We start from the raw sequence: 25,841 nt of genomic DNA, 5'->3' as shown, positions 1-25,841 counted from the left end.
CCCATGGCAGCAGCTGGGCACTCCGCGCACCCCAACTGCCACAACTGCCGCTGGTCGCCTCCCTCTAGGGCAGTGAGGGCGAACCTTTTGAGCGTATCAGCATTTTGAAAAACCCTAACTTAACTCTGGTGCCGTGTCACATATAGAAATTTTTTGATATTTGCAACCATAGTAAAACAAAGACTTATATTTTTTATATTTATTTTATATATTTAAATGCCACTTAACAAAGAAAAATCAACCAAAAAAATGAGTCGCATGTCACCTCTGGCACCATCACTGCTCTAGGGGGTAGGGGGCAGCTTCTGCGTGGAGTGTCTGCCCCCTGGTGGTCAGTGCACATCATAGCGACCGGTCATTCTGCCTTTCAATTTGCATATTAGGGTTTTATTATATAGAATAATTTTTTAGCAGCTTCTAAAACTTCTAAAGACCCGTAGCACCCAAGGCCACCTTTATTAACCAAGTAAATAAAGCAATTCCACCACTTCGGACAATGGGTCTCCCTTATGCTATTTCTGACTCCTAATTCTGCTGAATTTGTGGCACACAATCTTGCCTGTTCTGAGACAATGTGGTCTCCCCCACTCTCGTAGTACAAAACAGACAAGGAATGTCCATTCAGAGCAGCTCAGCTAGAGTGAGGACTCCGCCCAGAGATGAAAGCCCTCACCTCACCCTTGGGGACAGTGAGGCCACAGGGACCCGGCCCTCACCCGCACTGAGCTCTAGCGCTCACACTCAGGACTCCACAAGGTACAAGGAAAAGACTGTGCAGCCTCTCAGCCTGCTAAGTACTACAATGTATTGTTCCAGGAAGATGCCCAAACCATAATGTCCTGGGAGCAATTCCTAGAGACAACTGATGCTCCAACCACAAAGAAAAAAAGCAAAAATTTAAAACATCATTAATCTGAAGAAAGCAAACCACCCTGACAGACAACTGGATGAATCCAGGGCCAGCCCAGGCGATAGGCCTACACAGGTCAGTACTCTCATAGTTTCCTTGCCTCGGGCCTTTGAGATCTGAGGTGGGGGAGGTAACAATTCACCTTTTGATTCAGCATACCTTATTTGTTGAAATATTAGGTCCCCCAAAGGCAAAGACTGTCCAAGGCTGGCCACTTCTGACGTCAGTTTTAAAGCTCACATCCACCTAAGTCGGTTTTAGGAATGACGGCTCTCCACTGCTCAGATCTGTCTCGCTCAGAACCGTGGAGTCACCCCGAGTCCTCAGCCAAAGCACACCCTCTGCCCTGCTGGTCCCACCCAACTCCTTGACAGTCTGGGATGGGCGCTGGAGAGTTCTGCCAACGTCAGAATCCCAAAGGGTTTTGTATAAAGAGAAATCAATGCAGCATTTTATGGGATTCCATTTTCACAAAACTAAAAAACTTAGCAACAGGCCAAGTTACCTTTTATTTTTCTGAAGGCAGCTAAGTCTAGAAAAGTGGGGAAGGAAACAGTTATTTACAATGTGAAGGTGAAAAACCTTAGATATTCTTCCAGCATTCTCTCCTACAAGTCAAATAACTCTTTAGACTCTTCCCAGGCAAACACTCAAGGGCCCCTCAATTTCTCCCTTTACAACTCTCCATACTGTCAGAATCCCACAACTGTATTATCTTCCCATCTTCCAAAAACAAGTCCAAAAGCTCAACAACACTATCGATTTTGCAGCAAAGCCCAGGCTTAATTAACAGTCAGGCGCATGTATCGTATGGCTTGAGTGTAAAGGAACTAGCAGCACCTGCGTCCCGTCTGAAATGACATCAGGTCGGGAAGGAGGGAGGCAGTTTACTCCCCGCTGGACTGCAGGCCACACCCTCCCTCACATCACTTTGGGAGAACACTTCCTGAAATATTTTCTGATTACCTTGGATTAAAAGAAAAATAAACCTAAACACGTTCCTGAGTCGCAGATCATTTACAAACTATCCTGTATATTAACATATCTGTTTGAAAATGAAAGAGAATCAAAGGAAACTTGTCATTCTGCATTTCTAACAATTAATCTAAACCACTTCATGAACAATTTCAGTAAAACTCACCCCAAAGGTTAAGGGAAGATCCCAGGGTCACAGAACTCTTTTGTTTTCAGGACAAATCAAACCATACCTAAAAGGTTTTCCCTGATCTACTCTCCACCCTAAAACTCAACCTTTTAATCACAGAACATGAGTGGCTTCACTGAACTTTCATAAAATAAAACACATCACTAACAAAACGTTGACAGAAAAAGAGGCGGCCTGAAGACACTAACTCCGAGGGTGCGCCCCTGGGTGGGTTCTGTGCATGGTCCTAAGGCCCGCCTCCTGGGAAGCCGGGGCACAGCACACCACTTCCACTCGCTTCTTACGACTCCCGCAGGCAGTGGTGTCAGATGTTGAGAGCAGCGAAGGTCTTCACCAAGGTGACCTGCTCGCTGGCCTCCGCTTCGCTCCTGTCCCTGTGGCTGCTCCTGCTCTCCAGGGCTTTCAGCCGGTGCCGCTCCTCCTGCCGCTTCTTCTTCTCTAGGCGCTGCTGCTCTCGGCGCTGCTTGTTTGTGACCTGAAAGAGAAGGTGCTGGGTGAGGTCTGCGGAAGGAGGTGAGGGGCTGACAGGCAAAGAGCACAGCCGCCTTTCAACAAGACAGAACAGAGAAAACCCACCTACCAGACCAAACAGGATGTGGTTTCCATTACTGCTCAAATCTCCATTTCAATGTATAGCCCCTTGCTGAGCTAGCAAACACAATCAATCCCATGCTCCTCATAAACCAATTCAAAATGACCTAAAAAACATGAACCCTGGTCCAACAAAAGACAACCCGCAAACAGGCCACCGGTCACCTTCCTCTGCAGTTTAACGCTCAGGTGATCCTAACTCACTCCGCATTTTTGCCTCTGCCTGTAGCTTTTTACCTCATGCTGCATTCTGAGCTCAGAACTTCTGGTGAAAGTCCTGAAAATGGTGTCATATATTACCTGTGGGCATGGAGGGAGGAAGATGTACAACTTCTTGACCATTTACCAAGAAGCCTTTAAAATTTTCAAATATCCATGCCCCCTAACCTGTCAAGCCCTCTTCTGGGACTCTAGCCAAGAAAGCAATGCAAAATACAGATTCATACAAATAAACTATGCAAGTGTTCACTGCAGGTGATGGTATTCATAAAAATGGGATGTGATAGCGTGAATTCCCGTGGAAAGCAGCCATCCACACAGTGGCGTTAGGTGGGAAGGGCTGGATGTATCCCCAGAGTACAATTCCAGCATGCACTTCCTTCATCATCACTGCGTACACTAAACAGGACAAACGAGATCTTCATTTCGTTTCCTGCTACTCCTTTATGCACTCCCCATAGTTCCTACAATTACTACTTTATAAATTGAAAGAAAATGACACGCTAAAATGAGCTCCACGTTCCCACCACTGCCACCAAATTACAGCAGCCCACCCTTTGCCCTGGCAACCCTCTTCCATACCTTTGGGAGGTGGTTTTTATTTGCTTTGTTTTCTTCACTAGGGCTGGCCTGCGCCTTAGTGTTTTCAGTCCTGCCTTCATTTAAGCCCTGATTTCCAAAGATTCTGGAGCCACTGCCACCCTCCTCCCATAAAGGACCACTCTGCTTCAGCACTCGGCCACTGGACTCGAGGTTCTCCTCTGCATCTTCCAAAGAAAGACATTTTATTAAAACTGAGAACCCAAGAGTTACACAACTCGATTCTTGTTAAATGACTCCAAAAGCACCTGGGTCCCTCGTTCACTGTCATATGGAGAGCAAGTTTCCTAATATCAAGTCAATACAGCAGGGAACACAAGGGAAAATATTGGTAAAATTTGGAAGGTAAGTTTAACAGTAACCTGCTGGCCAACCTTGCCATCAGCTTCCGACCAGCAGACTGTTTTGTTTCATTAGACAAACCACTTCTTAATATAAATGTTTAGGGGGAAATTTTTCATTTGCAGCCAAAAATAAAACAGGCTCTAAAGATGTGCCATACAGTAGAGGAGCCACTAGCTACATGTGACCATTTAAGTTAAATTTAAAATTTAATTCTTCAGTCTCAGCCACATGTCAAATACACAACATACTAGACAGCACAGACACTGAACAGTGCTGTTTTAAAGTCACAAAGACCAAGTTATCTATTGCTTTCTTAAAAGGCACAGCATATATATAAAGTGGGTAATAAAATGCCCCATCACATAGAAAACTATGCCAGGAACAGTATCTGGCACATAATAAGTCTTGAAATCATTTTATTAAATATGTTTTTATTGATTTGGGAGTAAGGGAGAGAGAGAAAGAGATAGAAACATCAGCGATGAGAGAGAATCATTAATCGGCTGCCTCCTGCACGCCCCACACTGGGATCGAGCCCACAACCCGGGTATGTGCCCTGACTGGGAATCAAACTGTGAGCTCCTATTCATAGGTCGATGCTAAACCACTGAGCCACACCGGCCGGGCTGGAAATTATTTTCAATAAATGATTTGAGAAAACAGTTAAGACATCACATCTTTTTGCTTTCCTCTGTGTCACAAAATTGAACTCAGTTCAAGTGAAAATAATTCTGAATTAGCACCAGTTGGCAGATGTTAGCAATCTAAATATTTCCATTAGAAAAATAAGGTATTTTTCTCTCCGTTCAATTTTAATTATCAGTTTGATTTTATGAAGGAATCTTATTTCTAAAAGGATAAAGTCTTCCCTGACACTCTCCATCCCACCATCCCTCCAAAACTGGGTTAGGTGGCCTTTTCACGCATTCCCCTAGCAGTCTCCACCACCTTCATCCCCATCCCCACCCCAAACTACACTCTCCCAGATGCAGGACAAGAACCTAGTAAAGTGCTGAATGAGTGAGGGAAAGGACAGAATAATTACTACCTGTGACTTGATTCAACATCAATATTTGAGAAATCACCAATAATGATCAAAAATCACCAATACAATCATTTTGAAAGCTTATAAATATCAATCATGGACTTACTATTTCTTTTCCCCTGGTTCATCTGAAGCATGGCAATTATTGCAGATTCAATATTATAATTTTCAGCTTCCAGGTTCTGGACTATCAAATTAAAATCCTATCCAAGAAACAAAGAAACACTTCAAGACTCTAGGAACACTTTCCTCCCTCTCTCACTATTTCAATAACTTGGTAAACAAAATAATGTAATAATGAGGATTAAGACAAGGTTTCAAGACCTTTTCCATTTAGAAAATGTCAATTTTCAATAATGTTGGTCATGTGAAAAACCAATTAATATAAATTAATTCCCTTTTAAAATGCTTTTACTTGTACAAACATGAATCAGAAAAAAATAAATCCACATACTTCCTTAGGATTTTGAGCAGTATTGGGTAAAGTCTAGCAAACAGGAGAGAAATGAATGAACAGCTCTCATTAAGTCATATCACACCACCTCATCAAACTACAAATAGCATATGGACCTGTTTTGGCCCATCAGGTGTTGGCATGCTAATGGTGCTACAAAACTAGCAGGGGAACTAGACACAGCAACGCTTGCTTATAAACCAGGGCCACTGCGTGACAGAAATACTAACTGAACAGCCAGTCGCATTGCAAACTTTCTGAACTGCATCTTCCACCTCATCTCGCAGGTCATCTTCAAAGTCGACTCCCTTTGTCTTGACCTTTTCTCTTTTATTTGATTCATCTTGATGAAGCATCTGAAACTATAAAAGGAATATTCAGAGTTATCACCATGCAACTCTTGCAAACTATGTTCAGAATCTTCAACATAGGAAAACACTCTAATATCAAAAACATTCACATATATAGGGGGGAAATTCCAGAAACAATCTTAAAAGCTATGATTAGGCTAAATTTCATCCAGATAGTGCCGGAAGCCAATTCTAGACAGCAGGGCTGCATCTCTAATGGCTGAAGGGCATTTCCCCAAACCTGAAAAGGATGATTGTTTGCTGCCAGACAGCTAAGGGCATCTCAATCTACATGTTACTGCCCCCTGCTGGCCAAACACCTGAACAGCTGAAGGCAGTTTCACCAAAACCTGATAATCTGACAATGGACTGTGTATACGGAAACTCTACCCTTTGATGTGTATATCTCTACCTTGCCTTAGGACAAATTGTGTTAATAAAAAGCAAGGGGTCCTGAGACGAGGAGAATTTAGCTCCTTTTAGCTAAGCTCCTCTGACCCCCAAATGCCTTTCAAAATTATACTGTCTTTGGACTCTATTAAGTTACACACAGCCCTTCTCCAGATTGCTGAACCCTTCTAGATGCTGGATCAAGAACCCCGGCAGATAGTTCAGCCAGTCTACAATAGAAGTATTAGAGAGAACGGCCCATGATGCGGTAGGAAGTGTTCAGTAAGAATGGCATTAGCACTCCTTCAGTTTCCAGATGCCTACGTTTTGGCCATGGCTGCTGATTTCCAGAGGCATGAGCCTAGCAACAGAAGTGATCCTCTGCCCCAGCACCTGCAGCAGGACAGCGCGTCTCGAAGAAACAGGCATACGCCTCTCAGCTGGCTCCCTAGGCCCTTTGTGAATTCCTGAATCAAGCAAGCTCTGAATTCCTGTCCCAGCTGGACAGTCACAGTGGCATGGCTCATCCAACCTCACGTGTACACCACCACACTCACAGGAACCTGTCAATCCAAACTCTAACACCACAAAGAGCAGTCCCCTAGGATCCATGCAGCCTTTGCAGCCTATGCCTAAACCAGAAGAGCCAAAAGCATCCCTCTCAGCTGCTCAGTCCCTGCTCCTTCTGCTTGCTATTAATGCAGGAGACAAGAAAAGAGCAAGGACCTTTCTATTTTCTGCATGTGAAAGTGTAAGTGCCGGATAGAGTGCTAATAAAAAGCAACTCATTATAAAAGCATATTCTAACAATTTGGCAATGTGTATCAGGAGTCTTTGAAATTTATCCAAAGAACTAATGTCAAGCACAGAAAGGACTTACATAAAAGTGCTCATCAAATTGCCAAACAGTGGTGAATAACTGACAACAAGCTAACAGGTTCATGGTGTGGGTGTGGCTAAATAACCACGGTAAATCGACAGAATGATGCCTCATGCCCACTAAAGTAAGGAACACACCACTACCATTATTATTTAACAATGTACGGGAGGCATTAGTCAATGCAATTAGCCAAAAAAAAAAAAAAAAAAATTAGAAGTATCAAATTAACACATTGTTTGCGGGTAGTTTTTATCACGCGCTAACAGGTGGCGCGGGCCATTTTTGCTAATTTTTTGCGCAAATGGCCACGTTCAGTAAAATTACGATAACTTTAGTTTACGTATTTATACGTTACCCGCATTCTACCGCTAGTCTATAAAAAACGTATTAATACGTGTCCCGCGCTCTACTACACTGGTAGAACGTATAAATACGTAAAACGTGTAAACACGTTTCCCGCATACAATGTGTTAAAAAGGAAGAATAAAAGTTATCACTATTGGCAGATGATAATTCTATATTTAAAAGAAAAACTACTACAAACAAAAAGAATTCTGACAAATCATATATTTTATAAGAATCTAATATCCAGAATATATAAAGAACTCTTACAACTCAACAACAACGAAAGTACAAATAACCCAATTACAATATGGGCAAAGGACTTGACTAGGCACTTCTCCAAAGATACAAATGGTCAAGAAGCACATGGAAAGATGCTCAACATCATTAGCCATTAAGGAAATGCAAATCCAAACCACAGGTACCGCTTCACACCTGCAGGATGGCCGTAATTTTAAAAGAAAGAAAAAAGTAAGTGTTGGTGGAGATGTGCAAAAAGCGGAACCCTCAGAACAGTGCTAGAGGGAATGTAAACTAGTGCAGCCACTGTGGAAAACAGGTGGCAGTTCCTCACAGAGTTAACACAGAATTATCTATCTTATGACCAGCGAGTCCACTCCTAGTATAAACCCAAAAGATTAAAAACAGGCACTCAAACAACTTTATACATAATATTCATAGCAGAGTAGTGTTAATATCTTCCGGTCCGGCCCCCCCCACCCCCACGCCTCCACCCCTGAGATCTGTCGTTCTGTTCATGTATCCACGCCTGTGGACCTATTTTGTCTGTCAGTTTATTTTGTTCATTAGATTCCACATATAAGTGAGATCATGTGATACTTGTCTTTCTCCAACTGGCTTATTTCGCTTAGCATAATCATCTCCAGGTCCAGAAGCATGGATTAATTTTAAAACTAAAAGTAATTTAAAATTTTTATATAAATTCTATCCATGGAATCAGAACTATCAGCTAATAGGGAAAGCAAAAAAAATGGCAAGTAATTTTATCTGTCACTCTCACCTGAGCTAAAAAAGTAAAAACAAATCAAACCCACACAGATTCTTAAAGGCAATTTTCCATAAAAACATCACTGGTTTTTAGCTCCAGGCACCCGGCCCTCAACCTGGTTCCTTCTGAGCTGAGAATACAGAACCCGGAGGCCTCACTCACATCAGTCTGGAGATGAGCAGGAGCTTCCGAGTTGTCATTGATCCTCCGAACGCTGTCATAGTGTTCGCCGTATCGATATGCGATGTGTAACTCCCGCACGCTGCTTTTATCTGTACCGCGAATCTGGAAGCAAAAGAAAGGAGATGCCAGTGAGGATTTGGTCGGTGTCAACTCATGGAGAGAAATGCTACCTAGGAAGCCCAGTCTACAGGCTCGATGTGAAATGACTTGGGAATAAGACTGGGTATGCCCAGAGCCACTTCTGACTTATCTTTCTCCCGCCCATGCATGCATGCTTCAATGTGCTTAGTATGGAACTATATGGAAATAAATCCACATGGAAACACACATTCAACAACCAGGGAAGACTCACAGTGAAGTTAAACTGGCTAAAGTTTCAGGGCATCAGTACCTCTCCAGGTGCACAGGCCCCTTGCAAGAGAGAAGGCCTACGGGCACAGCAAATTTGCTGGGCTTAAAGTGCAAACAATTTGGAGGCCCTCTTTGAGAAAAAACAAACAAGATTACAAATAGAGAAATGCCACAGCCCTTCCCAGGACCTAGAAAGGAGGCCATAACAATGAGGGGCCTTCCACTTATGCTTCATTACTTCACAATAAACGTGCCCCTGTCGTTCCAACAAAAATAGCATTTTCCACATGCTGAGAAACACAAACAACTCAAATCTCCCACTTACATCAAGTTCAAAACAGTATTATTTAAAGTCAAGTGGTACTACTTCCTTGTACAGCCCTGGAGGCACTACTCACAAGATATTCTATGTGAACAGCACCCCTGGGCCACTCCCCAGCAAGAACAGTACTCCCCAGAGTCATGTCATAAGGTTCAGCCTGGGTGTACCCACCAAACACTCCCCCTGACAGAAACTCTAAAGTGATTCTGAATCTGTTGTTTAGAAAGCAGCAACTACCTCTTTGTTAAAACTCTAAAATGTTAGCACTTCCTTCTTGTTTTTTCCTGAAAGTCAGGCACTACTGCTCATTTTAACACTAGCTGTGGTCTAACAGCACAGCAAGAACCATGAAACAACCAGGAACCACAAGCGACCAGAAGCTAGAACCGTGAAGTTTTCTCCAGGTAAACCATTTAGGTCTCAAAGTACAGACGGTCTGCTTTTCACATGTACAAAATAGAGACAGCATCATTTATCTCCCAGGGAGAGTACTGGGAAAGGAAACTCGATATTAGGATATCTGAATGACATAATCCCTAAAGTACTTACATATTTAAGTAATACTACTACATACGCATTATGAATAGGAAAAAAAAATAGGAAGAATGGTCACCAAATAGTTGACTGCAATTTTCATGAGTAGGGAGATTACAGAAGACTTTCACTTTCTACATCACACCTATCTATACTGTTCACAGAAGCATAGATTCCATTTGTAACCAGGAAAGAAATGTAGGGTTCATATCTCCACTGTTGTATGAGCCTACCCATTTCAATGCAAGAGTTCTTACCCATGACAGTAGCAATCAAAACAATTTCAACTCTTAAATTTCATTGGGGTGATGGGATATGGGGGGGCAGGGGAGAGAGCCAGTGGATAGTTCCATTATACAACAAATACATTTATTTTAAAAACATATACTTTCAATGTTTAGCAATCCATGAAAGATAACTCTACAGAAATGTATTTTTAAACATTCTAACTCTGAAGAATTATCTTCCACGACTTAAATAATTAAGAAACTAATATAAAGTTATCAATGGAGAAAAAGCAGGCTATGGTTACTGAGTTGGCACAGAGAACTTTCCTGCAAGAGTGGGTCACTATGCTGTATATTCAAATTATTTTGATGACTTCTGCTGAACAGTAATAATTTAATGACAAAACACTGGGACAATGAAGAAGGTAACGCTTGGCTCACAGACCATCCTCAGAGAACACCTCACTAAAAACATATCTCTCCCTGGTGTCAGTACATCCGACAACACTGCCCCAAAGGACACACACACACATCATTTCCCTCCCAGTAAAATCCCTCACCAACCCATGTAATATCTCATTTATTTTGCTTTAATTTTATTAAAAGGACATTATGCCAGACACAAAGGCTATATACAGCCATTTAGATAACATTCTGGAAAAGCAAAACTGTAAGAGACCAATCAGATTAATGGTTACTGGGGTTGGGGACATGGGGAGGGGACTAGTGACTCAAAAGGGCATGAGGAAACTTTTGGGGGTAATGGAATTATTCTATGTGTTGTCAGTGGTGATGGTTACATGACTATTTTGTAAAAAAAAAAAAAAAAAAGTATGCCTAAGAATGGTTAATTTTGCTCTATGTAAGTTATATCTCTATAAACTCCACTTTATTTTTAATGAGCAAAGACTATGAATAAACAACTTAAACAGGAAAATATATGCTGGTGGTCTATGAAAAAGTGAGAAAAAAGGCCACAGTTGCCTTTATAATAATATATAGAGATACATAAGTGTATGTGTACATAGACATGTCTGTATGTGTGTAGATATGTTTAAAAGGTGTATAAAACACTGTGATACATATCTTTCCATATGAATATTTTTATAGCTAAGAGTATATGTGAATGACAGGGATACACACTAAAATGTTAACAGTAATCATCTCTAGGGAATGTTACTCTGGCTGATTTTTATTTGCCTTTGTTAGTTTTCCTGAATTTTCAAATTTTTCTACATTTAGTATGTTTTACCTAATTAAAAAAAGAAGTTAGACCCAGAGGGCAATGGAGAGGGAGGACTGATAGGAGTCACACACCCAGTCTGCAGGAGGAGAGCTACGAAGCACAGAAAGCACTCCGAACGAAAGGAGGAAGAGCAGGGGGTGGCCTGTACGTACTTTCTCCTCAACCTCTGACCCCAAACAAAATGTGTGGTCTGATGGATTGGGAGCCAGGCTAATTTAGGATGCCAAAGGTAAAGAGAGTTGAATGGACAGCTAGTTCACTCAGTGCCACCCTACAGCACAAACTGAACATTTACTGTGCGATCTCATCTGCTGTAGAAAACCACTGGGACCAAAGACACAGCTGAGCAGACCAGAGAGAAATGGAGCTTGACATCCTAGGCCAGTGGTCGGCAAACTGCGGCCCCTTGAGTGTGGCTCTTCCACAAAATACCACGTGTGGGCGCACACATATAGTGCAATTGAAACTTCGTGGCCACACTCAAGGGGTCAAAGAGCCGCATGTGGCTCGCGAGCCGCAGTTTGCCGACCACTGTCCTAGGCCATGAAATAAATTTTGTTGTTCTGAACATCCTTTTTAGCAATGGTTGGTACAGTAAATTTGGTCTCTGGGTCCCTCCACCTAAAAAACACAAACATACCTGAGTGACTAGGCATACTTCAAAACTAAATTTGTATGTACTAGTCTTTTAAAACCTCGCTTGGATATTTTACAGAATTATAGACAGTATTTCCACATTAGGCTCTCTGCCCCAAACTACCCAGTTAACTGACTGCTGAATAATGTTTCTGGCATTTAAAGGTTTCTGAATTATACTCCAGACTCCATGTGAACTTGGCACAGGGTACTCCCAAGCCACCAAACGCTTCTGGTCTTTGGTTAGGCTCACATTCCAAGTTACCCTGTTCAATAGCACAGGTCATGCCTCATCGTCTTAGGACATCCTAAAAGCTAAGTTATAATGAAGAGCTTCAGATAAACTCTTGTTTTGTTTTTGTTAATCCTCACCCAAGTATATTTTTTCCATTGAGTTTTAGAGAAAGAAGAAGAGAGGGAGGGAGGAGGACAAAGAGAAAGAGAAAAAAACATTGATGTGAGAGAGACACATAGATTGGTTGCCTCCCACATGCGCCCCAACCGGGGCCAGGGATTGAACCTGCAACCCAGGTACAAGCCCTTCACTGGGAATTGAACCCACGACCTTTCAGTGTGTGGGCTGACCCACTAACCACTTTAGCAAAACTGGCCAGGGCCAGATTAACTCTTGAATAGGTGACCTACCTGCCACAAAGGGGCATTAAGTTGATGAATCACCACATTCAACTGATGATTTCTTGCAAAGGCTACAATTGCATCATTGCCAGCAAATGTACCAGGCTTTGCCAAACTGGCCACTGCATGGAAATAGGAGAGAGAAAAACATGAAGTCTTCATAATGGAAAAATCCAAACGCAAATATGTTTTAGTACTTAGTTCCAAATAATGAGATACAAGGGTAGACATCTAAAAAGTCTATTCGCATTGTCAGAGTCTAGGAACTCAGATGTTCGAGCATATGCCCAGTGCTACTCACAAGGGCACCAACCATTCTAAAGAAAGGATTCGTTTAGTTACTCTTTCAACAACTATTTGCTAAATATTTCCTATAAGCCTCACTCTATAAAAGACCCGGGAAATTTAACAATAAGCAGTGATTATAACAGTTTGCATTAATGAATTCATATTATGTGTCAAGCACTGTGCTACTCTGCATGGATTATCACTTTTACTAGTAATCCTCAAAACAATCCTCTGGCAGGCATTATCATGCACACCATCTTAGAGATGAGGCACAGAGTAAGGTCACAATACCAGGCATCCTGACTCCAAGATCTTGGCTTTTGGCAACTCCATTACACAGCCTGTCAGTTTGCCCTTCAGAAGTTTATAACCAATGAGGGCAAGCAAGAAAACAGGCACTACTGAAGCATATAACTGCTATAGGAAAGGATGTATGGTAAAGAATCTGGCCTTGCCCAAAGAAAGGTCTCACCTTTATCCCTGGCTCCTGAGAGATAACCTCTAAACCAGCAGTTCTCAACCTGTGGGTTGCGACCCCTTTTGGGGTCAAATGACCCTTTCACAGGGGTCGCCTAAGACCATCGGAAAACACATATGTATAATTACATATTGTATTTGTGATTAATCACTATGCTTTAATTATGTTCAATTTGTGACAATGAAATTGGGGGTTACCACAACATGAACTGTATTACAGAGTTGCGGCATTAGGAAGGTTGAGAACCACTGCTCCAAACCCTTCAAATTTCCCAAGTGATAGGAATGTCTTTGTTATTCACAGTGGGCTCCTCAGCCACACCTGACAGTTTAAGTTAATGAGGTGCCTCTCTGACCATGCGATGTCAGCCAGATCTGGAAACTGGGGAGCTAGGCAATCAATCAAACCCACACCATGAAATGCCAATAAAAACTCTGGACACCAAAGTTCAGGTGAGCTTCGTGGCTGACAATACTCTATCACACATGGATGCCAGGAGGAGGATGCATCCTGAGGACAAGAAAAGCTTTGTGTGTGGAACCTTCCCACTCTGCCCTTTGGCTAATTTTGACCTATAACCTCGCCATATAATAAACTATACCTGTGAGTATAAGGGCCTTCAGTGAGTTCTGTGAGTCCTTATAGCAAATCATTGAGCCTGAGAGCGGTTCAGGAAACCCCAAACTTAATTGGTGTCAGAAGTGAGGGAAGTCTTGGGAAAGACTGTGCCCTAAAACCTTTCAGCTTAGCTAACTCCAGGTCTGGGAGCATAAGTCAGTTTGGTAGTGAGGAGGGGATGGTAAGGTGTATCAGATAAGCTTCTTGACTTAGACAACTAAGCTAATTCCCAAATGACAGGAGACAGAAGAGAAATGATGTTCCAAGCAGAGGAGAGAGAGGAGAGATGAGTGGGGTAGATACATGAGTCTGTGGACTATACAGTTTTGCAGAAATTTAGAATGCTAAGACAGCAGGGTGGGAGGTGAGAATAGAGAAATAAGAAAATCACAGATAGCAAAGGGCTCAAGAGTTTGGCCTTTATCCTGACTGAGGTCAATGGGGAGCAGCCAATGGGTTGTAGATAGGGGAAAGATTTATTTTTAGGTCACTACTCCAGCTGCAAAAAAACCCAAACTGAATGGGTCAAGTAGCAATGAGACAAGCTAAAAAAGTATTGAAGAAATCTAGGCTAATGACCACAGAGGCCTGATTTTACAAGATGGTAGCAGTGAGAGAAAAGATATCAAGGTAGATGTAACAAGACTTAATGAATGACTGGGTACGAGAAGGGAGGGAGAGGAGCATTAAGAATATTGAGGATTGTGATCTGGATATTTGTACAATTGGAGAAAACATGTTGCTGCTTCTCCAAAGCCAGTCTAAAGGAAAAGAATAATTCTAAAATATACAGCCAGATGCAGGGTAACCATGTCCTGAAAAGTTAAGCGAGCCATTCATTTATTCATTCAACAAACATCTTAGGAGTGCCTACTATTACCAGGTTGGGGAAGAGACACAGTCCCTGCCCTCAAGAATCTCAGTGAAACAAGGTAGACAGACGTTAAAAACGCGTCACTATGATACGAGGGATAATGTAATAAGCCTAGACTTCACCTGGCACACAAACATAATGTGCAGACATCTAGGTTTCTTTCCACTTCTGCCAGGGCAGTCAGAGCCACTCCTCGCTTTAAAGCTCAAATTCTTTATGAAGCACCAACCAGCGATCAGGAACACACAGTGACATTTCAAGAAAACAACTGCCCATTGTACATCTAAAGTGACTACCACACTGGACACAAGTCCCTTACCCAGTCATACCTCCAAATCAACCACTTCAAGATGTTCAAAGTGGAATTCCAAGTCACAAACTAAAAGCTCACTTCATCAAAAATATTTTAATTGGACCAATGACACAATTCATTTTATTGAGCTAAATTACAAAACATGCCCCATATACCCGCATTTAATTTGTAAACTGCTGACCACCTGGTAAACTGTATACCTATGTGCTAAACAAAAAGTGATCAGAGAGAGGGACCATTAACTCAGTGAATACTATCAACTACTCAGTGGGAGTTTTGTTGCTGTGCCTAGTGAATGAGTTCTTCCCTTCTGAGTAATGAATCACTGATAGCTCCCCCCTCACCTCCCCAATGACTTCCTCCTATGGCCCTCTACCTAGCCATTCCCCAACAGAATCTTCAGAATCACTTTTGCCTCCTCTCTCCACCCCCAATGAGTCCTGTCAATTCTACTACCAGTTGTATCTTGGTCTGGACCCTGCTCATCATCCCCAGCAGCTGCCTTTTGGAGAACCTCTTACTCTTTCATCCGGCCAATGCAGAGAGCTCCTAGCTCACCTCCCTTCTCAGTCTCTCTCCCTGTTCTTTCTTGACATGGTTCCCAGAGTTAGCACTCTAACACACGGGGAATATTCTCTCTCTCTTTCCTGATAACAGACAGATAAGACTGAACTCTGTGATAAAAATGTTATTGTAAAACATAAATATATCAGCACCTAGCACAGAACATCCTCAGTAAATAATTGTCAAATTAAAGTTTAAAAGTTCCTATGTACTTTCTCACTAGATTTGTGCCTACAAGGAACTAATTAAAATCACTAAATAATTTGCCTCAAAGAAAACAGGTTGTGTTTGGGGTTTGGGTGAGAAATTAAAATGACTTCATTAATTTTTCTGGTTAAAAAGTAATAACAGGATCATTTAAAATCCGAAATATCTATAGAAGATACTTTAAAATATGCACAGACCCATCATCCCCAGATGACAAATAGTTAAGAATTTATTTTAATTATATCATTCAATCTTCATCAAAAAAGCCTATAATAGGTGCTATTATTATCTCCCCTTTACAGAAGTTTAAAGGGAGTAAAAAATAAGTGGAGCCAAGAATAAACAATCATAAAATGTTAGTATCTTTCTAGAATTTTTCTAGTATGCTTCTCTGTGTGTATACCTTTTAAAAATAGGATCAATGTATTTTACAGCCTGCTTCCCCCGCCACACCAATTGAATAAGAAGTCATGAACAGCTTTTCAAGTCAATAAAAATCAATCATCATTGTTATTAAGGGCATACTCATCTAAACCTATTGAATCCCAACTGCCTAGCATGTTGCCTATTACAGAGCAGACAAATAATATTTGTTGAATACATGCCATAGTTTATGTAACCAAATCCCTGGCTGGGAGGGTGGGGGATGCTGAAGGATTTAGTTACCAATGTATTATTCCTGGAGGATCCAGTGTCCCACGGGGAACCTACCATGCTTCTCAAAGGGAATGTCATCTTCTACAAAGGGTTCAAAATCTTCCCGCTGCTTGATCATGTAGTCTACGGTCTCTTGTCGGTGCTGGAGATGATTTCGTGAGTGTCCCTCCAACTGATCACCAAGAGCTCTGAACAGGCAATTACTATCAAAACAAAAATGTTGGTCACAACCTTTTAAAAATTAATTTGGTTCATGGAAAACAACAATGCTTCATGCCAGGCCATCCATGGAAATCCTCCACGCAGAGACAAGAGAAAGCCTTAATCTGACACTCCATGATTCTTCCCAGATACTGAGGGAGAGCACTAGGGCACATGTCCACTACATTACCTCCATAAGAGGCACCAACAAGAACTCTATTCCCTAGTTACCAGCTGGCCGACTCAGGAAAGTCATTAAACATCCCTGGGCCTCAGCTGCTTCCACAAGTGAGGCTGGTGACACACTAACCACCTGAAGACAGGGTCCAGACACTACAGGCCATTTCTCAAGGGCTCTGATTCCCATATGCTCTTCCAAAATGATAAAGTGTATCTACTGCCTCTTTCCTGAAACAAGTTTCAGGATAGCTGCCCAGCGGACTAGTCATTCACCTAACACAGAGTCCCCAAAAGGTAGTCATTTGTCAAACTCCCAACACAAACAACTGAACTCAGCATCCTGTTTAAGTCTAAAGAACACAGTGGAGAAACCATGAAAGGTACTTGGCCCATGAATGCATAGGCGTACTACACCATGACACTTCCCTCTTCCTGGGCTCACTTCTCACCCAGGGAGCCGCAATGCTCCTGTGAGTCCTGCTCAATGGAAACTTTCAACACAATTTTCACTTCGTTTTGTCTCTAAAATTAAAATGCTGGCAATAAACCTTAAGACTTATCATTACTTTCAAACCCCTCAAAGGTTCCTAAAATTCCAAACTATATCACAAACACAGAGCCCAGATACTCAGAAACAAACATAATCTGGTATCCTTAAAACTAAGGAAATAAAAAATTCTGAAGCCAAACAGTTGCCCAGTTTCACACCAAACTGTTTCCTCTTCCAAATGAAAACCCATGACACTCTAATTACAAAATATAAGCTTACCACTTCCAGAAGGACTTTCAGACGCAAATGCATACGAGAAAGGAGGTTTTGTTTTTCTATTCAGAAAAATGAACTTTCAATAGAAAGTTATACAGAGGCAGGCATCTCTTCAAAAGTGTAAGGATTCATACTATTTTTTTTGCAAGGGGAGGAGGAAATATTTAAAGATGACAGATTCTATAAACTGAAAACCAAGAAGCTTTGCATCAATCTGAGGCAAGATTCTAGAAGGGACTGGAATACAGCAGTTGTATGCTAGATGAGGTGTCTTGTTGCTGAAATCTAACAATGGCAGTCTTTGTTCAACCATGGGGGAGGGGGAAGTAGGCTAATGAATAAAGCGTTCTCAATTTTAAGCTTTTCTCCCAAACTTTTCTTAAACCTTTAGGTCTATTCTTTAATCTAGCTTAAAAGGTGTCACTTAGCCCAAAATTGTGTATTTAGTTCTTTAATATTTAATATATCAAAATGCATAATGTTTTACAAAAGTGACATGCTTTCTAAGTACTTTTAGTAACATGGGCACATGTTCTCCATATAAGCCAAAAAAGTAGGTATAAAACTACATTGCATGAGCTCAAATGTGTTCATCTGCACACTACACACAAATGTATGCAAAGAAAATTAAACATCTCTTACAATGTGCCAGGCACTGCTGAAACACTTTACAGGTATTGAAAGTGCTTAGTCTTCACAACGCTAAGCTAGGTACTATCCCCCTAGGGCAGTGGTTCTCAACCTTCCTAATGCCGCGACCCTTTAATACAGTTCCTCATGTTGTGGTGACCCCCAACCATAAAATTATTTCCGTTGCTACTTCATAACTGTAATTTTGCTACTGTTATGAATCGTAATGTAAATATCTGATATGCAGGATGTATTTTCATTGTTACAAATTGAACATAACTAAAGCATAGTGATTAATTACAAAAACAATATGTAATTATATATGTGTTTTCCGATGGTCTTAGGCGATCCCTGTGAAAGGGTCGTTCGACCCCCAAAGGGGTCGCGACCCACAGGTTGAGAACCGCTGCCCTAGGGTAACCCGCTCAAGGTCACATAACTGGTATGTAGTGGGTCAGAATTCAAACCCAGCCACCAAAATGTCAGCTGTAGTTACTCCTAGGTAATAGAATTACAAATAAATGTTAAATTATATATTATTTTAATATACTTTTCTATATTTACCAAACTTTCCTGAGATCACTCAAAACAGTCAAAATTTAAAATCAAGATAGAAAATCACTTCCTTTTCTGACAGCTGCAAGGTGAGGACACAGGAAATGTGAACAATCACTACAGGCAACTGAGTTCCCTTAGGGCAGCGATGGCGAACCTTTTGAGCTCGGCATGTCAGCATTTTGAAAAACCCTAACTTAACTCTGGTGCCGTGTCACATATAGAAATTTTTTTATATTTGCAACCATAGTAAAACAAAGACTTATATTTTCGATATTTATTTTATATATTTAAATGCCATTTAACAAAGAAAATCAACCAAAAAATGAGTTCGCATGTCACCTCTGACACGCGTGTCATAGGTTCGCCATCACTGCCTTAGGGAGCCCGTAGAGAGAGCACGCTGAGAACAGTGTCCTTGCTCAAAGGACCTCTCGGAAGATCCCACCGTTTCCTGAGTCCACGCCCTCACCCCCACACCACAGCAGGGCTTCTAAACCCCACACTATTGACATTTGGGGATAATTCTTTGCTGTGGGGGCTGTCCTGTTAACTGCAGAATGTTTATTAGGAATATCCTTGGCCTCTACCAACCAGTAGCACCACCACCATCACCTTCCTCCCTGCCAGTTGTGACAAACAAAAATGTCTCGAGACATTGCCAAACGTTCGCCCAGGACCAAAATCATCCCCACTTAAGAACGACTGTGCTACAGGGATATATACGTGTGTGTGTGTGTGTGTGTGTGTGTATATATATATATATATATATATATATATAAAGGTCTTGTATCTGAGTTCACAAAACCACCAAGTACACAAAGTGGTAAGGGTTTTAAGGGCTTGATAATTTAGCATGGGCCACTCTTGTAAGACAGACATCAAAAAAATTAATGGGCTCCTAGGCTGCAGTAATACTAGCCCATGTGCAGAAAAAGGAGGGGGACAGATTCCATTCTTTGAGATCAGCTAGAATATTGGGTACCATTCTAGTTACTCCATTTTAAGAGACATGTTCAGGTAAAATGATGTGGTTTTAAAATGCCTAAGAAGAAGAACATACACAATGACTAATGTTTAGGCAAAAGAAGGCTGGTCTAGAATCTAGACCAGCAGTGGGCAAACTACCCGGCCTGTTTGAAATGAATAAAACTATTGAAAAAAAAGACCGTACCCTTTTATGTAATGATGTTTACTTTGAATTTATATTAGTTCACACAGACACTCCATCCATGCTTTTGTTCCGGCCCTCCGGTCCAGTTTAAGAACCCATTGTGGCCCTCGAGTCAAAAAGTTTGCCCACCCCTGATCTAGACTCTTATCAATAATTGGCTTTTAATTATGACTGCACGCAAGAATCACCTGTGGACCTTTTCAAAAATCGTCAGTAACCAGGCTGCACTGCCCGCGATTCTGGTGTTGCTGATCTAGGGGAGAGCCCAGACACTTATTTTTTCCAAAGTTCCCCAGGTGATTCTATTGTGCCACCAGGGCTGACAACCACTGTGCCCACAACAAAAGCTGAGGCTGCTGCACTGGCGATGCAGGTAACTAATAGACAGGCAAGATGGCGTGTAAATGCCCTTCCATCACCAAGATCCTACAGTGCTAAAAACAAAATAAAAAATAAAACAACTTGTTTTGGGACAGAGATAAATGGCTTAAATTAGTGATTCTTCAATGTTTTAATTTTAGAACACTACTAATTAGTTATGTAATTTATGCTACATTTAGTAAGATGTAACTGGATAGAGCTCAGAGAGATGCTAATGTTGTTTGTACTGCCTAATCCAATTAGAGGTTCTTTTCACCCTATAGCCAATGATGTTTTTCAGGACAACATCCAAGTTAAAATGTCTCTTTTGTTTTGAAATTGAATCCAATTTATGTGGGTCCACCTTCAAACAACATAACAAATCTGAAGGTGGCCCATGATGCATTACAAAACCCCGTAAATAGCTCCCTAATTAATCTCTGCTAAACTGACTAAACTAACGGAAACATTAGACTCGGAGGATACCAGCTAATTTATCCCCAAGGACCGGAGGTTCCAGAGTGCCACGATACCACACCATCAACAATGAACATGCCTGCAGAGCAAGATGCTCTCTCAGGCTACTCAATGTTGTCATCAGACCGGAATGGAAAGACAGAAGAGTGAAGACTGTCAAGCATTTCTTATGTTACCAAAACTTTATTATATTTCACCAAAGAGTACTCAATAAATGTTAGTAAAAGAATATGCTGATACCTGCCAGCCCGTCACATACAAAGGAAACACCATCCACTGTAGGGATGGATAAAACCTATCACATCCCCAAAAGTACAATTCTAATGAGGGGAGTCCACCTCATGTACCCACGGGAAGAATCTGTTAGCCGCGTGGAGCCCACAGAAGAGGAATTATCGTTTTCCCTAACACTGTCCAAAGAATAAAGACCTTGGAGGTGAAAACAAGCATTCCAGTCAAGTTGGCCTCTGGCCTCTGCACCTCACTGGCCCTGACTTCTACCCTTGTATCCTACACTCCTGTCATCCTAAACAACTTGTCGATCGCTGGTGCCTTTACAGTTGTTACTCCTCAGCCTGGAAAGTTCTCTTGGCGTATTCCTATTGATCCTTCATGACCGGTCTGTACGTGACCTCCTCTGAGAGGCATCTAGCAGAGCACAGGTTTCAATGGGAATTTCTGAATGAAGCCTCCCTGACCACTTCAGGGAGTGTTAGCCGCTTCCTTCTCAACAGTGCCACGATAATCCATCACTATTAAGAATACAATCAACTTTATCTTAATTATTTACATAATCCATTCTCATAGTGTGGCCCAGTTTAAGGGTGTGGGGAAAAGTGCCTCTGAGACCCTTTCAGGGATTCTGTGAGTTCAAAACCAAGATGTTATTTATCTTTTTCACTCTCGGTCTCTCCCAAGTGTACAGTGGAGTTTTCCAGAGGCTGTCTGATAAATGAGGTTATCACTCTGACGGCCAATGGAATGTTTGTGTATTCTTGGTTTAAAAATTTTCTTTTACTTTCACATATAGTAAATATTGCTAGCTGTAACCCACACCAACAAAAGCTCTCTGGAGTCCCCGGTCATTTTTAAGAGTGTAAAGGTCCCAAGGCCAAAATGTTGGAGACCCGCTATTATGTTTCTCTCTTCCGAGGCTATGAGCTCCTTAAGTATCTCAGTCATCAATGTATTCCCAGCTCCTTGCTTAACCGATGTTTGCTGAACTAACTGAAGTATGCTCTCTCTGGTGGCTGGTGGTGAGGGGGAGATAGCACCCCCAAAGTTTCCCATAGCAACAGGAAACTCCTTCAAGACTTTACAACTCCCTGTGGCGTGATTTCTAAGCAACCTTCTGTTGAGTACTTCCGTTTCCTTGGCACCCTAACATTGAGAATACCATGCCCAGCAGAGCAAACACAAGCAAGCCAATCCTTTGCAAGGAGTAGCCCCACCCCAATCCCCCTGTATTCAACTGGTACTTGGCTGTAGATAGCAGTGCCTTTTTGCTTGTGAGTTTGATTAAAATAAGTAAGGCCCTGAATTGTTAAAAATAAATAAATAAATACATAAAAATTAAAAAAAAAAAACTTCATATCTGACCAAAATCAAGGTACTAGGACACTAGGTGAAAAGCAAGACCCAGCAAAGCAAGTCCTTAGCTGTAGTGACTCCACTAAGGAAATGCCCCTTTGAGAGGCGCCGCTGAGGGTCTCGCTGGCCTCCCTCGCTACTGCTATTATTCATTCATTCGTTCACCAAAAATGCACTGAATGCCTCTGTGTCCTGGGCACTGCGCTAGGTGGTGGTGAATACAATGTAATCAAACGAAACCCTATTAGCCTGAAGCACTGAGAACACTAGGAAACACGGGAAAGGGCATCGGAGCCAGTTCATCAACAGGATCCACTATAACCGCTCTCCGCCCCTCTCCCTGCCTCCCCTTTCCTTCTCCCCTCCATGCTCCTGCTTCCACACCCCCTTCCGGAGCCCTGTTTCCTTCCTTTCTCCCCTCCTACCCATTTATTTACCCCGCGTCCCCTAAAAAGGCTGGACCTAGACTCCAGTCCGATCCCCAAGGAAGCTTGGCTTGCAGGGAAGAAACTGAAGCCCATGGGAGAATTAGAGAAGTTGGCTTCGGCGACAACGGGCGCTCACAGAACTCCTTTCCCAAACGGGGGAGGTGAGGACTCAAAGCGCTGCACCCAGGGACCACGCCTCCACGCGTCCGACCGTCGGTGAGCCCGCTCTCCAGGCGGCTGCTCGCTCCCATCCCTGCAGGAACCAGCTGAAATGTCACCTTTCAGAGGCCTTCCCGGGCACCGACCGACAGGAGACCTGCCCCGGTATTCGATCTGGACCGCCTGCCAGCCTCCCCACGGCCTCCGCCACGAGCGGGGGGTGGGGGTGGTACCGGAGGTCTCCGGGGAGCGGCCTCGCCGCCTCGCCCGCCGCGGGACCCCCTGCCCCGGGGAGCGGCCGGCGCCCGGGCCGCCCGAATGAGTGGGTGGACGAGAGCGGGCGACGGTCGCCAAGCCCGGGGCGCCCCCCGGCGCCGCCTCCCGCGCTCCCGGGCCCGCCTCACCCGTCCCCCGGCACCTCCCGCAGCTTCAGCCCCAGGGCCTGCAGCTGGTTGGCGAAGCTCACGAACTCCTCCTCGCCGCCGCCGGACTCCGGCCGGTTCCGCCGCTCCTTGGCCAGGGCCCGGCGCGCCGCCCGCTCGTCCCGCTTGCGCTCGGCCTCGGCTTTCCGGCTGCCGCTGCCCGGCCGGCTCTTGGCCGCCTGCTTTCGGGACATGGCCTCGGCCCCGCGGCCCGCAGCGGCGGGAGGAACAGCCGCAGGACCGCGGGGCGGCAGCTCCGGTGCACGGAAAGGGACGCGGAGCGGACGACGCGGCCGCCGCGTCTGCGCCGACACCGGGCATCCAGGTCACGTGGCAGGGCCCCGCCCCCTTCGCGCAGGTGGAGGGTCGGCGCCATAGAGCGCTCCCCCGGTTGGGCTAGAGAGGCGCCCATCCTTGTTTGCTCCGCGCTTCCCCCTAGCGGCGGATGGTCTTCCAAGTGAGGAGCCAGTGAGTCCAGAGAACAAATGAAAAAGTCGAGAGGAAGGGTAGATGAAGGGAGAGTGAGAGGTGAGACTAGCGGCAAAAGTGAGGAAAGAATAGACACGAACACTTTTAATTCTAGCTGTGAGCCTGCAGTTGGGGTAGGCGTTTTCACATGACTCATTCTTGTTTAACTGTCCCAAATTACAGGAAACTGAGAGGTGAACTATGTTCAAGCTCACACAGCTCTGATGCAGAGCTTTCCCCTGGTTCCAAAGCCATTCACTTTGTTGATTTAACCTGCCCTTCTCGACTCTACTGTCCCTCATAATTCAAGGGAGAGGTACTCTTCATTCCAGCATAGGTTTGCCCAGACCTGTGGGTAAGGGTCTTCCTGGGACACAGGAGTTGCCGTTTTAAAATCAGGACAGTCCCTGGTATACCAGGACAGTTGGTCATCTTATTCCACACCCACCTACTCTGGAAGCTGACTCCATCAGCAATCCCTTCTGCTCCCTCATCTCCGCTCCTCTTCGGCAATAGCTCCCACTTCTTCAGTTTCAATTAACATCTGTATTTATCTTTGACTAGAGGCCCGGTGCATGAAATTCATGCACTTGAGGGGGGCGTCCCTCAGCCTGGCCTGTGCCCTCTCGCAGTCCGGGAGCCCTGGGGGGATGTCCGTCAGTCGGACATCCTTAGCATTGCCACGGAGGCAGGAGAGGCTCCCACCACTGCCACTGTGCTCGACAGCGGTGAGCCCAGCTTCTGGCTGAGCAGCATACCCCTGTGGGAGCACACTGACCACCAGGGGGCAGCTCCTGCATTGAGTGTCTGCCCCTGGTGGTCAGTGCGCATCATAGTGACCCGTCATTCCACCATTTGGTTATTTGCATATTAGCCTTTTATTATATAGGATGTGTAAAGAACTCTCATTTCAGGCCTGTGCTGGTGCCAGATGTAATACTAAAGCAAGGAGACATAACAGCTGCCCTCAGGAAGCCCAGATTCTACTGGGACACAGGCAAGGACACAGCAATTACAATAATACTCCATGACAAATGCTGTCAAGGAGGAGGCACAGGGTGCTGTAAGGAAAAATGGAGTGAAAAATGCAAAAAGGGCCCGGCGGTGGTTCAGTGGTTGAGCATTAACCTAAGAACCAGGAGGTCACGGTTCAATTCCTAATCAGGGCATATGCCCAGGTTATGGGCTCAATACCCAGTGTAGGGTATGCAGAAGGCAGCCAATCAATGATTCTCTCTCATCATTGATGTTTCTATCTCTCTGTCCCTCTCCCTTCCTCTCAGAAATCAATAAAAATGTATATATGTATATTTTTAATCTATTTTTTTTAATGCAAAAAGGCTTCCCAGAAGGTCTGAGTTCTAAGCAGAAGCTTAAGGGATGAGTAGGACTTGTCCAGACTGAGAAAGCTCAAAGCAAAAGGGACTGTGTATCCAACACTGAAGCTCAGATCAGAGGAACTGAAGGAAGTGCAATCTAATAGGAGCACAGGGCTTGAGCCATGAGGCCAGAAGCAGAAGGCAGGCTCAGCTTTGGACAGCCTCACAGGGCATGTGAAAGAGTTTTATTCCAAAGCCTTAGAGCCATGGGGAGCCATGGAAGGATTTTAATCGGAACTGACATGATCAGGTCTATTTTAGAAATATGTATTTGGCTATAGTGGAGAGAATGGGTTAAAGGTGGAATGCCAGGTAGGAGGCCCCTCTAGGTGTCCAAAGATAGGTGATGGTGATGGTGATGGTGATTGCTGGGACTGGGATGAAGGGAAAGACAAATAGATTGAAAAGGAAGATTCACACGTTAGTAAAAATTCATGAAACGAAATTGGACTGAATTGTTGTGGAATGTGTTACACACTGCACTCAAGTTCCTGAAATTCTTTCTCGACAGATCCTTCTTTGATTCTCAGGAAGAAAAGAGCATGAATTGTGTCTGGCTCCGCCTTTTCTTGCACAGACATTCCAAGCCTGCAATGACCCCTCTGCTTGTATTTGTAA

The 25,841-nt window shown here is 43.5% G+C and overlaps 1 protein-coding gene across 5 annotated transcripts; it reads right to left on the bottom strand.

Annotated features, from left to right (window-relative positions):
- Window positions 1–1,375: 1,375 nt before the first annotated feature.
- On the bottom strand, window positions 1,376–23,713 carry OTUD3 (OTU deubiquitinase 3). 5 transcript variants are annotated; one of them, XM_036350962.1, is made up of 8 exons: window positions 23,359–23,711; window positions 16,489–16,637; window positions 12,445–12,557; window positions 8,463–8,585; window positions 5,560–5,691; window positions 4,982–5,078; window positions 3,468–3,652; window positions 2,233–2,550 (listed from the first exon to the last, which is right to left on the bottom strand). In XM_036350962.1, the coding sequence occupies exons 1-8, from the start codon at window positions 23,568–23,570 to the stop codon at window positions 2,380–2,382; spliced, it is 1,182 nt and encodes a 393-aa protein (XP_036206855.1). In that variant the 5' UTR covers window positions 23,571–23,711; the 3' UTR covers window positions 2,233–2,379. The 5 variants fall into 5 exon arrangements, with proteins under 5 accessions (XP_036206856.1, XP_036206858.1, XP_036206855.1 ...); XM_036350964.1 differs by having other exon boundaries at window positions 5,605–5,691; XM_036350963.1 differs by lacking the exon at window positions 3,468–3,652 and having other exon boundaries at window positions 1,376–2,550; window positions 23,359–23,712.
- Window positions 23,714–25,841: the final 2,128 nt, after the last annotated feature.

Source organism: Myotis myotis, unplaced genomic scaffold (genome assembly GCF_014108235.1).
Source record: "Myotis myotis isolate mMyoMyo1 unplaced genomic scaffold, mMyoMyo1.p scaffold_m19_p_2, whole genome shotgun sequence".
Classification (NCBI taxonomy): Eukaryota; Metazoa; Chordata; class Mammalia; order Chiroptera; family Vespertilionidae; genus Myotis; species Myotis myotis.
The sequence above is the reverse complement of the archived record's forward strand: the minus strand, read 5'-3'. Positions and strand labels throughout refer to the sequence as shown.

Coding starts and splice junctions, on each gene's coding strand:
- OTUD3 (XM_036350962.1), bottom strand. CDS start 23,570: ATGTCCCGAAAGCAGGCGGCCAAGAGCCGGCCGGGCAGCGGCAGCCGG. Junction 16,638..23,358: donor CGGGAGGTGCCGGGGGACGG/GTGAGGCGGGCC, acceptor TTGTTTTGATAG/TAATTGCCTGTTCAGAGCTC. Junction 5,079..5,559: donor GCAATGCGACTGGCTGTTCA/GTTAGTATTTCT, acceptor TTTCTTGGATAG/GATTTTAATTTGATAGTCCA.